The following is a 14,525-nucleotide window of genomic DNA, read 5'->3' on the forward strand; positions in this document are numbered from 1 at the left end:
CTGGGCTAAGTAGCCTCCTAGAAGTTTCCCTAAGAAACATTACCAAACCAGATCAAAGAACATTTTGGGTCCGTGGGCGCTGCTTGACCCGTCAGTTGCTTGGACCAGGTGCCCGAGGAGGTGGGAAACATAAACAGAATTGACAATTGTTGTTTGAGAGAATATTATTTCATTCACTCTAGTAATGATACAATGTTTCTTATTGTTATCATAAGTAAATCCGTGGTTTATATACGGTAAGTTGTTTATCACTACATTAGTACTGTATTTTGGGTGTTTCTTATATCAGTTATTATTCGCTGGAAAATCCGGACAATCGGCTTTTCCGGATAGTTGTTCCCCCCTTTTAGTCCAGATCTTCGAGGGTTCATTGTAGTAGCAATCATCCATTACTTTGTGATGAAGCCTAAACACTACTACAACACCTAAACTACAGGCCAGGGGCAGATAAGAAGGGGGATCCCTGGGGGTCCGGACCCCCTTTAATCAGAAAATTCCAATATTTTTCTTTAATGCAGTAATGTACTCAGGCGTTTTTGTATAGTAAAAAGTAATTACTATTGACTCCAAAATATCTCCTAATATCAAGTGCATATGGCTTCAAAATGGCCTCAAAATGCCCATGATATTTGTCAGATTTCAAGCAATTTTATGGGGGGGCTTACAGCACCCCCCCAAAAAACATCCCAGCTGGGTGGGCTCACTGTGCTCGCCATGTTCCCCCTCCCTTAGATATTCCTGGATCTGCCCCTGAAGCATCATCAACAACTCAACACAACAACAACTTTCCAATTAAATGTTGTGAAGGTGCCAGTGTTATATCATGATCAGTAAGTTACTCATGGTGATAAACAATATACAGTTCTAGGTAAGAAAGTATTACAAAATATTTGAGTGTGATTATATCTATTATACTGAGTTGATTATACCGTACTACTGTACTGTATATGAATGAACCATAATTACCATACATGTTATACTGTACTGTAGTAAGAGTAAGGAGGACAACGTAAGATAGTCATGCGCTGCATTACGTGAAACAGGGTGCTGCTTAATTTTATATGATACGAAGTGATTGTTCAAGTCTGATAATGCGGACGACAGTGTAAGCTTTGGCATGACATGAATTCTTCTCTTCTATAAGAGGAATGTGTTAACACTTTGCTCTGGATGGAATGTAAATCAGCAAATTTAGTACATATTGATAAAAGAGTATTTCTGCCCCTGCATACACTAACTTAGCATGAATTTCACATAAAATCTCATGCACATGAATTTACACATACAAGTTCCCATGATGAAGGTCACAGTGACTTCATTTGTCAGAGCAAAAGCATTTTGTTTTGTTTTGTTACACAAAGAATACAAATACAGTATAACTAAGTTTAAATCAGCACAGCACAGCACAGTATTTTGAAATATTCAACAAAGGAAATGTACACAAAAACAAAATCAAGCTATTCTTTGACCACTTACCACACATACACAATATTCTGATGCCCTTTTAAACTCTGAAAATAAAGATACCTATGTAAGATAAACTACACAAAAATATACTGTAACAGAATACATCCAAATATAATTCATAAACTTTACATACAATTAACACTTATTCCAACCACCCAACCATCCCCGTAGCACGTCTTCCCTAACAACTGTGGACTGGGTGCTATTCACGGGAATTTGTACCTGTATTTGTGCAGGAATTATTTGACCTTCCAACTGCTCGACTGTTGCACACGGAGAATTCGTAACGGCGGACACGGCTACGGCAGACGTAACCGTGGGTGGGGGAGAAGTGTCAGGAGGGATGACAGTGGAGGGTGGCGCAGTTATTATAGCATTGGCTGCAGGGACGGTGCTGATGATTTGACTAGGTTGATCTATCAGGTTTGGGGGGTCACAGAAACACCAAGTTTGCCACTGGTTGTAGCTACCTTCTATAAACGTCAGAACATGTGCATGGTGGTTCTGGCAGTTATTAGCAGGCTTAGCTGGCTTGGGAGCCTGCCCAGGACCTTGAGCAAGCATCAGCTGTGGCATCTGTGTAATGGTCTGAGGAGTTCCTGTTATGACATCTTCAGTATTCAGAGGTTGCTGTATGACTACGTGCTGCAGGGTAATACTGGGTTGTATTTCTTGCTGTCCTTCTTGCTGCTGAGGCTGTATCTGCTGTGGCTGAGTGATAACAACTGGGTTTTGGTAGTTTATCGTATATGTGATCTGTTCTGGGGGTCTCTTTTTTATCTGAACTGGCTGCTGTAGCTTTATGAACTTGTCAAGAGCGCCTTCTTCCTTAATTTCTGCATCAGCAAGAGGATTTGCTACTATTCTTCGCACATCATCATGAAGAGATATAATGTGTCTTTTGAGGTTTCGTTTCTCACAGAAAGTTGCATTACAAATCTCACAAGCATACGGTTTAATTCCCGTTTCCTTAAATGATCCCGGCTTGTTTTCTGGCTTCTTTCGAAGAGGCCTCTCTCCGGTATGTATCATTTTGTGGCGAGTCAGGGAACTAAACTGCTGGAAGGAAGCTGGACAAGACTCACAACGGAATGGTTTTGGAGGAGCGTGAATTCGTTTATGAACTTTGAGATCACCTGGGGAGGAAAACCCAACTTGGCAAACTTCACACCTAAATGGAGTGTTGCCATTGTGAGTCATCTGATGCCACTTGAGGTTGTTCTTGCGACTAAATGCTGCATCACACTGATCACATTTGAAGGGTTTAATCCCAGTATGGCTGATCTTGTGCCTCTTCAGGTCAATGGCTTGACCAAAAGAGGCTGGACACAAGTCACATTGATAAGGTTTTTCACCAGTATGAGTATATAAATGTCTTTGCATATTGCTCTTAACTACAAAGGTCATATCACAGAAAGCACACTTGTATGGTTTCTCACCTGTGTGGGACCGTCGGTGGCGCTTCAGGCTACTGTTTTGTGTAAATGAAGCTTCGCACTGATCACACTGATACGGTTTAACCTGAGTATGAGTTCTAACATGAGTCTTCAGGTGTGAAATTTGTTTAAAATTACTGTTACAAATATCACATGTGTAAGGTTTCTCACCAGTGTGTGTTCTCTTGTGAATATTAAGGTGGCCACTTTGTACAAAGGCAGCACCACATTCCTGACAAACATATGGTTTCTCGCCTTTGTGAACTCGCATGTGTATTCGATAGCTGGCATAGTGCGTAAATTTACTCGTGCACATCTTGCATGACAGACTGGCTCGGTGGTGTTTCTTTCTGTGCGACATAAGGCGTTTCAGCCGATCAAATACTTCTTCACAAAGGTCACATTCATATTTCTGCAAAAGAAAAAATACAGGCATCATCTGTAATGACTAACAAGAGAAGTTATGAAAGAGACAAAGTGTAAAGCAACAGACTCCTTCATCAACAAACAATTTTCAGAACATGATAAAACTCAAATATAAAACAGTAAAGTATCAGTCAACTAAAAATATATTCACCAAAATAATCCATTGTAAAGAAAATGTTAAAATTCTAAATTAATTATATTTAAGAATTGTGTTATCGCCGCTGGCTTATAAATGCTGGTGTCAGTTGTTGACGATCGCTGCCTTCATCGAACAAACATTGGATCTCTCAGCCCCCCCTGACCAGGAGGGTGTTACAGATAAAAGTTCTTGATTCTGGTGAATGTAAAGGGTGAGGTGGCTCTCATGACACAGTTCGCCTCTCGAGTGATGCCCCCCCACGCGACCTGTGACCTCGCCAGATGCGGCGGGGAGGCGTTTAGCGCCAGCGTCAGTGCTGGCACCTGGGGAGTGTTATCACCGCTTGTGTCAGTGCTGGCAAGTGAGTATTGGCGTGTGAGTGCTGGTGTTTGCTGCCCTACCCGAACAAAGATTGGGGTGGGTGGATGGTGTTTACGGACAAGAGGTCCTGATTTTGCTAAACGAATGGTTTAAAACGGTGGCGTGGCCGCCTGGACTGCAAGAGATCGCTCACTCGAGTGATGCTATGAGGACCAGCCCTGAGTTATGCTGTAAGGAGCAGCCCTCTGCTCACACTGCTAAACACCACACATTCCTGTCCAAGAATTTGTGCTGAGACAATTTGCACAGTACTGTTGTCTCTTGGAACACCATGCTGCTCTGCATTGACCCGCACTTGTAAGTACAGCATAAGTGAAGACATACCCCTCGGTACTGAAATATTGTTGACTAATTACGTCTACTCGTTTCTGCCCAACTTGGAGTAATAAGACAATGAAGCAAAGCTAAGATTAATAGTTATGAACTTGTGTTATGTCACTATACTCAATAATCAATTACTGTATAACAAATTGTGTGAGAATAACTAATTATGTATCAGATAGATCACCATATATAATACTAATGAACGCCTTGTTCTCTGCAGGTTTTGACCACATCAATAAATATTGAATGCATCAAGAGGCGGGTTTCAATCATTCCCTTTGACTTGCCTGTCACCTGAACGTCCTTATTCCCAAGGCGTTTACAAATTGAGATAATTTTCTTATTTAATATTCACATATTATATGAATCAATGAGAAGAAATTGAACAATCAGACAACTGGCAACTGGCTGAATGTAGGAGAATAATGACATTCTGAAAACTTATGTGTAGACTTAATAACATTGCAACTTGGGCCTATTTGAATAAAAAGGCTGGGCCTGGCTAAATTACATATGTTGCCAAGTAGGTATTTATCTTTCACCCACTCACACATGAGAGCCTCCCAGACTCTTCTCAGCTTTTGTGAGGTAGGAATCTCGCCCTTGACTCACTTCACCGTGTGATCAATTACTGGAGCAGTAATAATGAATGTTTTTAGTGTAAATAGTAATAACATATTAAAAAAGTATCCTGTATGTCATATTGCCTACAAATTAGCACTGTTTACCTCCTTTCTACTGTGTCACACACTTGTTGGACGTACCAACAGTAAGGAAGCGTATCATATGTCTCAACGGGACAAATAAACTGCATTAATTGAGACTGAATGTGAAAAGAACCTAGGTGTGTATGTTGACAATGAGCTGAAGTTCTCGGGTCATTGCGAGAGGAAAGTGAATCAGGCAACTAAATTATTAGGTCTTATAAGAAGGTCCGTCCCTTGTAACGATCTTCAAGAGTGAGGTGCTTCCCCGTCTGGTCCCCGAGATATGCTAGGGACTGTCAGTTGATTGAAAATGCCCAAAGGAAGGCCACCATACTGGTGCCTGCACTTCGGCACCTCAGCTACCCTAAGAGATTAGAGAGCCTGAAACTGCCTATCTTATACTACAAACGGGTAAGGGGGGGACCTACTTGAGGTGTATAAACATCTCAAAGGGCACTACTCGCCCCACAAGGGGTCACAGCTCAAGGTTGAAGAAGCCACAAGTCCAGAAAACTGTGAGGGGTGACTTTTTCAGAGTGAGAGTTGTGAACTCTTAGAACAATCTCCCAGAGAGTGTAATGACGGCACCGAGTGTGAGCTCTTTCAACACCAGACTCAACAAGCACTGGAGCAGGTTCAGATACTTTCAGGAGCCAGTACATGCCCAGTACTTGCTAACAGTGTGTAACAGAAATGTGACCGATTGCCCAAGCGGCTAACGAGTCGATCAGTGGTGAAGAGGATAAAAGTATAAAGTAAAAGTCATTTCATAAACATTCTCGACTCTTCCTAGCCTGTGTTGCCAACCTGTGGTAAGGATATGTATTATTTCCTGTTTATATCATGCATGGCCAGTTTGTAAGACGAAAATTGTTTCTATTGTTTTTTAAAATAGTCCAAATTATACCCGCATGAGGGGTGGGGGGTTGCTGGGTACCGACCATAGCCCTAAACCCAGGGGTTAAAGAATACAGTAATGAAGTAAGTTTGTGTACAGGTACATTGTTTGCAGAAGCTAATAATAAACAGTAACCAAACTGAGATAAGTACTGTACTATCTTTTATTACATGCTTTCCTTGGACACATGTTTAGGATAGTACAGTATTCACTTCAAATCATATCCATTTTGTAAAGGCCTCTTAGCCCAGCCCAGCCCCACACACACAGGCCACTTTTGAGCAACTTTGTGGCAGCAACTTTATGTGGCCACAAAAGAAACCTATATGTGTCTTTAGGAAGGCTGCACATGGGACACTATTTAGTGGCAGCCCAAAAAAAAAATTGCAACTGGATCCATTTTTTCCGCCACACCACAGTGGCTGGCCACCAGTAACCAGTGTTAACTAAGTATTGTAAATAATAGCATGCACACGAGCCACTATTTTGTGGCCAAATACAGATGCATCAGTGCACAGTAAGTCACTGCCTGGCATAGAGGTGCAGAAAAGTTAATTAATGAATTTGAGAAACTTCCTACAATACAACATTAAAGGAATACAGTATACAGTAGTTACCCCTGAAATAGAACTATAAAAGAAACACTGTGAACTGAATTATGTGAAGCCTTAGCTGACCACAGTCCAATTTCTTACCTAAATTAGAACTTTTTAAAATCATTTGAATGGCTCTGACCACAGTCCAATTTCTTACCTAAATTAGAACTTTTTAAAATCATTTGAATGGCTCAATTTCCCGGCAGCCCCAACATCCACAGCAGTGACTATCTACATGGGCCAGGAGTACCATCTAAAAGAAGTGCTTATAATTAAATATGTGACACTATTGCCTGATTTTTATATTTGTATATGCTTTCCATCAAGTGCACCAATGCAACTGGGAATCTATGTATAGTACTGTACAGTAGCATAAGAACTTAAGAACATAAGAATGAAGGAAAATGCAGCGGGCCTATTGGCTCATACTGGGCAGTCCCATTTACACCCAACCCCTATTGCTCATAAAAGTTCTTTTTCACCTGATTTAGTCGTATTCATTTTTCTCAACATATAAGTGGGTGGCACTTACAGTCTTCCAGAGTGCATCACAAATCTCTGATACAATTTTCCAAACTGTAGATTCTCCAAAAAGGTACTGTACTGTACTCAAAGTGTAGAGAAACAAAGCTGTTGCCCATTCCTAAAGAAATGTAAAGAAAAAAATACATGCCACCTCTACAAAGTCTAAGTTGACACTACTGGCAGATGCCCATATGTGGCTGCCACAAAAAGTAGCTCGTGTGCGAGGATAGGAAAAATCATCCACCACTTTTTGTGGCACCACAAAAAATTGCAGCAAAAAAATCACTCAAAAATGGCTCATGTGTGGGGGCTCACAGCCCCAAATTTTTCAGCTGACAAACACTGTACTATAATATCATTACTATAATATTACATAAAAAATATTTTAAAAAGTCTTTAAGATGATTTGACTGAATGTACTTGACACATTCAAAGACTAATGTCAACAATCTAAGATGTCATCCCTCTAAATGAACCCACCTCGGTCTGGTCCTCTGTGTGTACCCTCGAATGTGCCCGTAACTGACTGAGCCGGGAGAATGTTTCAGGGCAGTCGACACACGTGTAGATTCTGGTGAGACGCTGAATCTTCTCATACTTCTTCCTTGGTCTTTTGTTCTTTTTTCTCCTCAGGGTCCTCCTGCCATTTGAACCTTCTCCAATGTTTTCGTCGTTACTCTCTTTTTCGCTTTCTTCAATATCCTTCTTAATCTCTGCTAAGTCGTCATTTTCTAACTCATTAATCGCTAAACATTCTTGTAAAAACTTTTCCTCGGCTACATTCTCTATCTTCATGGTGATCTCATTTGGAGACACAAGACCCGTCGTACCATTTTCTCGATCACAGTTTTGTATGTTGACTAAGGAATAACAGCTTGTGGGAGGGGTGGGGCAACTTTCCATTTTCAATTTGCAACTCAGTTACCTGAAATTTAATGTAAGAATACAGTACTGTTACCATTTTATAACTCATTATAAAAATGTTTAATAATAATAGGCATCATGCTACACCACACATCATGTACAGTGCAACCAAAATATTACACAATATCAGAATGGAGGACAGAGTATAGCCTTTCCCTCCTAACTTTCTTTGAGCCTTGACAGTTAGCTAGTGTAGGTACTGTACCGTTCTTTCTAACCCTCTCTCAGACTCAGCCAACAGCACAGTGCTTTGTGCATACAGTAAATGAAACAACTTCTATGATTTGCATGGCAAAGTCTGACAATGTACACAGGAATTTGACAGAGATAGAAACAAACAGCTATCTCTGGTCTAGTGCCAGTGTGCAGTTCAGCTCACTAAATTCTAGTGCATGTCTCAGGGTAATTTTACATGTATGGCTCAATGCATGGCAATATGTGCAAGGTTCAATGAATGAATCTGTGTTTGTATAAAACTATGGCTCAGTGCATGCATGCAAGGTTCACCATTTGTTTATGTATAAATCTTGGTCTATGGTCACGTGTCAAGTTCTACAGTACGGTAATTCAAAACTTCACCCCAAATGGATGCTCAAAATGGTTTGCAATTGAAAATGTCAAGACTCACCCCACAGCAGTCACATTGTGCACCACCCATTCCATCTTGGATAGTTTACTGACATCAAAAATACAGTACCGTACCATAAGTGTTTGAGGATTCTTTTTAACCTGTAGTTTAAGTTTGAAGGCTAAAAGTATATGTTAAGTACAGTAGTATGCTATTGGTGTCTGAACTAATGGGCTATCCATTTATGTGTCAACAGAAATTCAGCAAACGGCATATGTTTTCTGTGAAGAGAAGATTTAAGTGTCCAAAGTCACACCAGAGAAGAGGTGACTTTGGACGGGTCTGAGGTGGTATAGCAATAACATGACGTAACTCTCTCCTATAAGTCAAGGGTTCGAGCCTTGGCCCAGACACACGTGAGAAGGGTGTTATCCAGTGTGACCCTCACTACCAAACATCACAGGTTTCCAGGTCCCCGGTTTTCTCCTGCACAAACACTGGATAGAGCGCTTAAATGGCTAGTAAGCTGATGTGACAAAATATAAAATAAATAAATAAACTAATTATTTCAATGGCTGTACCTGCTAGAGCCTGGCTGGACAGTTTGAACATCAACGAACTCAAAAAAAACATTGGCAAAATCTGCAGCAACAAAATTACATATAGAGGTTAAAAAAGGAAGAAAGGAATTTTTTTCAATAAAATTGTATAATGTGAAGTAATATCTTCATTAGCCAGAGTCCCTCAAACCCGGAACTCTCCAATAGCCTGAATCAAAATTTTCTTGGAAAATCGTTACCAAGGCCAGAATTTTCAGGAAAATTCTGGCTTTGGGAACGATTTTCCGAGGGGCACATATTCTGAGAAAAATTTCCCAGTGCCCGGAAAATTCCGAGGATGTGGAGTTTTTTATCCAAAACGTTGAAGAATCAATTGCACGAAGTGAAAAAAAAAGAGGGAATTGTGCAACCTATAAACTTGAAAACAAGGAAAGTGAAACCTGTTACATTAAAAACATAAGACATTTAAGCTAATATTGATGATAATAGAACCCCCAATGAGTCTGTCATTACATTTAATGTTTACAAAGACCAAAATCACAAATTTATAGTTTATGATGCGACACGACCATAAGACACCACAGAAGAAATAACGGCTGAATATTTACGGTATATATATAAAAAAAATTTGCCTTCACAAACCACATAAAGACTGTTTATTACAGCCACATGATGAATCTTTCACCATATTTTACCGGGTAAATTTCCTCTTCCTCCATTCCCCGCCCACTACAGGTGATTTATAATCATAGAGAAAAAAATTATAAGAATTATTTAAAATTACAGTAAAAAGTTGTCATACTGTTTTTATTAATTACTATGATTCAAACAACATTTGTAGAGAAAAATTAACGAAATAGAAAACCTTTTTCTGGTGTCAGCTGTCTCCTACATTATTACCCTGTGTTCTCCACCTTGGCTAACATTACGCTTTAGTCTGTTCATGATTTCGCCAACAGCGCATCACTATTCTACCATAATTTTTGCTTCTATTATCTTTAGTTATTGTCTTCTATTGGAGAAATGCTGATTCAGACCACTCGTGCACTACACCCCAATCCTCCCATGGCTCGCCAACGACTGATTTGTGAAAATTTATATTTTTTGACCATTTTAACCGATAAACTTACCAACAATATTACTTGTACAAAGTTGGCAGGGATTTCAAACAGGGGGAAAATGTGGGGTAAAATACTTAAAAAAATAAAACACTAAACAATCGTTTGAAAACCTAACCTAACCTTTAAAAATCCTAAAACTAAAAAAAGTTTATCTTATTCATGTTTTTGCTATTTTGTAGGTGATGGTGTTGTTTTCGGTTTTTAGTAAGTGATGGCATTGTTTTCGGTGTTCAGATGAGGAGGGTTCCATAAACTCAAAAGCGATTCTTAACATTTTTACAAGTTATGAAAGGTAAGGTAAGGTTTATTTGGTTCTCAAAGAAGGTACAGTAGATGTTACTCTATGACTAGCCATGGGAGGAGGAGGGTGCAGCATGGGTTGTCTGAATCACATTACCATGCTATTTAATACATGTACTAACTATGATAAAAAACATTTCCTCAATGGAAGACAACATCTTAAGACAATAGAAACAAAACTTATGGCGGAATAGTTAAGTGGTGTTGCAGAAATTGTGGACGGGCTAATGAGTATTGTTAACCCTTCATCTTTACCTTCAAAAACATTCTATAAACATCAACACTGAAAAAAATTACTTAGTGGGTATTTTGCCATGACCAGCTAAGTTCCTCCTAATGCCCAAACTTGGTTTGAGCAACTTTGTGTTTACCATCAGTTATATTTCCTCAACGGGAACAACTTTTTCTAATACAACTTTTGTTGCAAGTGGATATTAACCGAGATAGCAAATTCACGTAAGAAATTAACGTAAATCTGTAGTCACCGTTTGTTTACAACTGACCCGCTCAGTTCAGGCGTACTCACTAGTCCACAAAAAACATAAAATTACACCATGATGCTTCAACAAAGCTGCTTTCATTGGTACTACCGGGGGGTAGATATCCAAATAAGTACTTTCTGTTTAATATGGCGGGGACGGCTAGGAAGTTAGGTAGGGTTAGGTAGGTTTCTTTGGTTGGTTAGGTCGTGGAGGGGGTGATAACTCCAAAACGGTTCATTTCCGATGGAAATGAAGGTCAAATTCGAATGAATCAGACCAAATACCATGGAAAAAAAAAATTATGGTCGAACTGTAGGTGGGCTGAAAATGCAAATTTACCGCCGTTTTGTTCGCAGGTAATGGACGATGAGCCAATCAGAGTGCAGTCACAGTAAAATAGCGTTAGTAGGAACTTAGCCGGTCACGGCAAAATATCCACTGCCCAAAAATTATTGGAATTTATTACAAGTTAACCTAATCTTCCTATCAGTAACCCTTTTAATAAAGCTAAGAGGTCCAAAATAAAACCCAAAGGGTAAAGCTGTAGAAGAGGGTGACCACCAGAAGGAATTGCCTGAATTGGTTGAAAATGTTTTAAAGACACTAATATCATGATACTAAACACAAAAATGGAAAAGACAAGGCATAGAACCTAATAGAACCTGACCTAACATACCCATAGGTTGGGTGTGTTAGGTCGGGTTCTACTGTATTCATTGTCATTTCCATTTTTGTATTTAGTATCATGGTATTAGTGTGTAGAAAAAAAAATTAAACCAATTCAGACAATTCCTTCTGGTAGTCACCCTCTTCGGGAGCTGGAAAATCAATCTGTTTTTATGCATGTCTATATTTTGTTGACTTTTGACCATATTAAACATTTACATCACCTAGTTTATAAATTAAAACTACCAAGATTATTAGCCTAAAATCAGTAAATTACAATAAAGTTATTCTAAACCACATAGTGTGTAATGTTTGTGTGAAGGAATAACATAACTTATATAATGAGATACAACCATTTTAAACCCTAACCCACCCTCTTATACACCATTACCACAGATAGTGTTAACCAACAGTAATACACAATATATCACCTGTAATAAAACACATAAAAGGTAATTAGTATACACAGAGCAACAACCACCTCTTGACAGTACAGTATTACCTTCCAACTCTCACATACCCACAAACATAAAAAAGGAATCCATCAATACCATTTTTTACCTGGGAATTCCTATTAATTAAATGAAGTTAGAAAATCATACATAAAGTCACAAAAACTCGGTAAAATAAAAGGTTGAGAGAGACTGTCAGCCTCCATTTACTCCTCCCTTAACCTTAACAATGAGTCTCAATGAGTTAAAAATAAATAAATAAATTCAACTGTAGTTATTCATGTTCATAGGTGTAAGTTGTGTCATACCTCTAGTGTAATGATTGTCTACTGAGTAATGAGGTTGTTAGGTACAAGATGCTGCAGACGACCTGAAGGATGTAAACAAAATGTCACTAACAACTCAAAACAAAATCTGATATAACCATAAAAAAAATAATATAAAGTTGTAGAAATTTTATTATAATTCATAGTGGTATAATTTACTTTAAAAATTTAGTTCATATTAATAAGGTAGATAAAATGTTATTGATAAGAGAGAATTTTATATATATTTGTTTTCTCGCTTGACTTGGCAACTTATCTGCCTCATGTATGATAACACAAAATTTGGAAGGACTTTATATTCAATTAATATATTTGTTTGAATTTGTATAGTTCATATGGTATATTGTACCATCAGTTGTAAACTTCTGTATCATCTGTACTGATATATATTTCTCTTGTAATAAAATTGTGTTTAACTTTCAAGAATTTAGTTGGAAAACATCGAAAGTCTCATACATCATTCATACTTAAAGTTAGGCTGCCAGACGCACGTTATTTCTCGATCAATATATGGAGGGCGCGATATTTAATTTACTATAACATCTTAGGTTGTGTTAGAATCATATATCACAGTAAATTCATTTTTATTAAATCCATAGACTGAACACTAAGGCTTATTCAATACACAACTTAGTTATGGAATAGTTTCAGATTGATTTGGAGGCTGACTACTTGCTGATTGGTTGAAATGTATGACGTTTAAATGACGTTTAGTGACGTCATTTTCGCGCCAAAATTTAAAAAAAATCAGAATTGGCCAAGAATTAATGATATTACAGTAATTTACTTTCGGATATAGCGCGCCCGAAAGTTATAAACTACTTAAACATTTAGATCTCCCTATTCTGAGTATTTTGAACACCATTTACTGTATACATGGCGGAAATGGATAATAGCGACACAATTAAATTCAATTGTTTTTAATTTGCTGAGAATGAAGAGCTGTCATCAATTTTTTTCTAAGCCAAGTTGATGTTAATGATTGTTATAAGTGGAAAGGTTACTTTTATTTTTTATTTTTTTACTTTTATCCTCTTCACCACTGATCGGTCACGTCTCTGTCACTCACTGTTGGCAAGTACTGGGCATGCACCGGCTCCTGAATGTACCTGAACCCGCTCCAGTGCTTTTTGAGTCTGGTCTTGAAAGAGTTTGTAGCGAACTGTATGTGGCCAGTTGTCAAATTCTCTTTGCTGGTCTATTATCTCTTTGCATGGGCTTGTAGTGGATCTCTCCCCTACAAGCCTAGACAGTATCCTAGCAACCGGCGAGATTCTCACGGGGTCGCCACCTGCGACGTTTACCCTAGCAATGGAGCCCATCAACTGGAGAGTTCCCACGGGTTTACTTCCGGCTGCTGTGTATATAAGCTCTCAGTCTCTCCATTGAGATGCATTCTACCCTACGTTCCTGAACACGCAACACCTCCTCCCAGCAAGCTCCTCGCTGTCCAGCTCTCATTCAACCTGGAGGACAGCAACAGGCAACATCTCCTCTGACGAAGCTCCTGCACAGATACCTCCTAAAGCACGCCACTCACCTAACGTGTCTTCTATGAGCAAGCTTCTCACCACACGGCATCTCCAGCACAAGACTTCCTTGTATATAATATATTTTATATAAGAAAACCACCACCTAGTTTCCATCCATCCCATCCTGAGTGCCAGACAACATAGCATCACGTAACCCTACAGGCTCACATACGTACGTACATATAAGATATCTCACACTCAGGATGGAGATAGAAGAGAAACTCACAATGCGTTTTCTGTATACAGTGAACCCTCACTTTACGCGGTTAATTCAACCCACGGTGGCCCGCGTAAAGTGAGAAACGCGTAAAGTGAACAACATAACATGTGGGATTAATTGAAATAGAGACCGGGCCGACCCCCAAACTCCACTTTTTCCCAACACAATACGTACGTTTTACTAAAAATAACATCTTAACTTTATGATGGTATTCACCCACACATAATATAGAAGGGAACAGTCAATAAGAGAATAATAAACTAAAGGTTATGTTAGAAAAAAACAAGGCTGGGGTTAACACTTACGTTAGTAGAAGAGATGGGTCGGCGTAGGGGAATGGAGGCTGGTTCCGAGGCAGAGGGCAGGCTACTGGCCCTCAGGTGAGTCTTCATCGGTGTCATCCACACTTGTCAGGGCCTCCCTGACAAATCCCTCAAAGTCATCTTCACTGTCTCTACCTCTGTCACCATCACTG

The 14,525-nt window shown here is 39.1% G+C and overlaps 1 protein-coding gene across 1 annotated transcript; it reads right to left on the reverse strand.

Annotated features, from left to right (window-relative positions):
• Positions 1-675: 675 nt before the first annotated feature.
• On the reverse strand, positions 676-12,367 carry LOC121860180 (zinc finger protein 2-like). The gene is made up of 3 exons (XM_042357242.1): positions 12,281-12,367; positions 7,380-7,824; positions 676-3,315 (listed from the first exon to the last, which is right to left on the reverse strand). Exons 2-3 carry the CDS (start codon positions 7,800-7,802, stop codon positions 1,603-1,605), a joined length of 2,136 nt encoding a protein of 711 aa, XP_042213176.1. The 5' UTR covers positions 7,803-7,824; positions 12,281-12,367; the 3' UTR covers positions 676-1,602.
• Between the last annotated feature and the right edge of the window lie 2,158 nt (positions 12,368-14,525).

The sequence above is a fragment of the Homarus americanus genome, unplaced genomic scaffold (assembly GCF_018991925.1).
Source record: "Homarus americanus isolate GMGI-L3 unplaced genomic scaffold, GMGI_Hamer_2.0 scaffold21914, whole genome shotgun sequence".
Lineage (NCBI taxonomy): Eukaryota > Metazoa > Arthropoda > Malacostraca > Decapoda > Nephropidae > Homarus > Homarus americanus.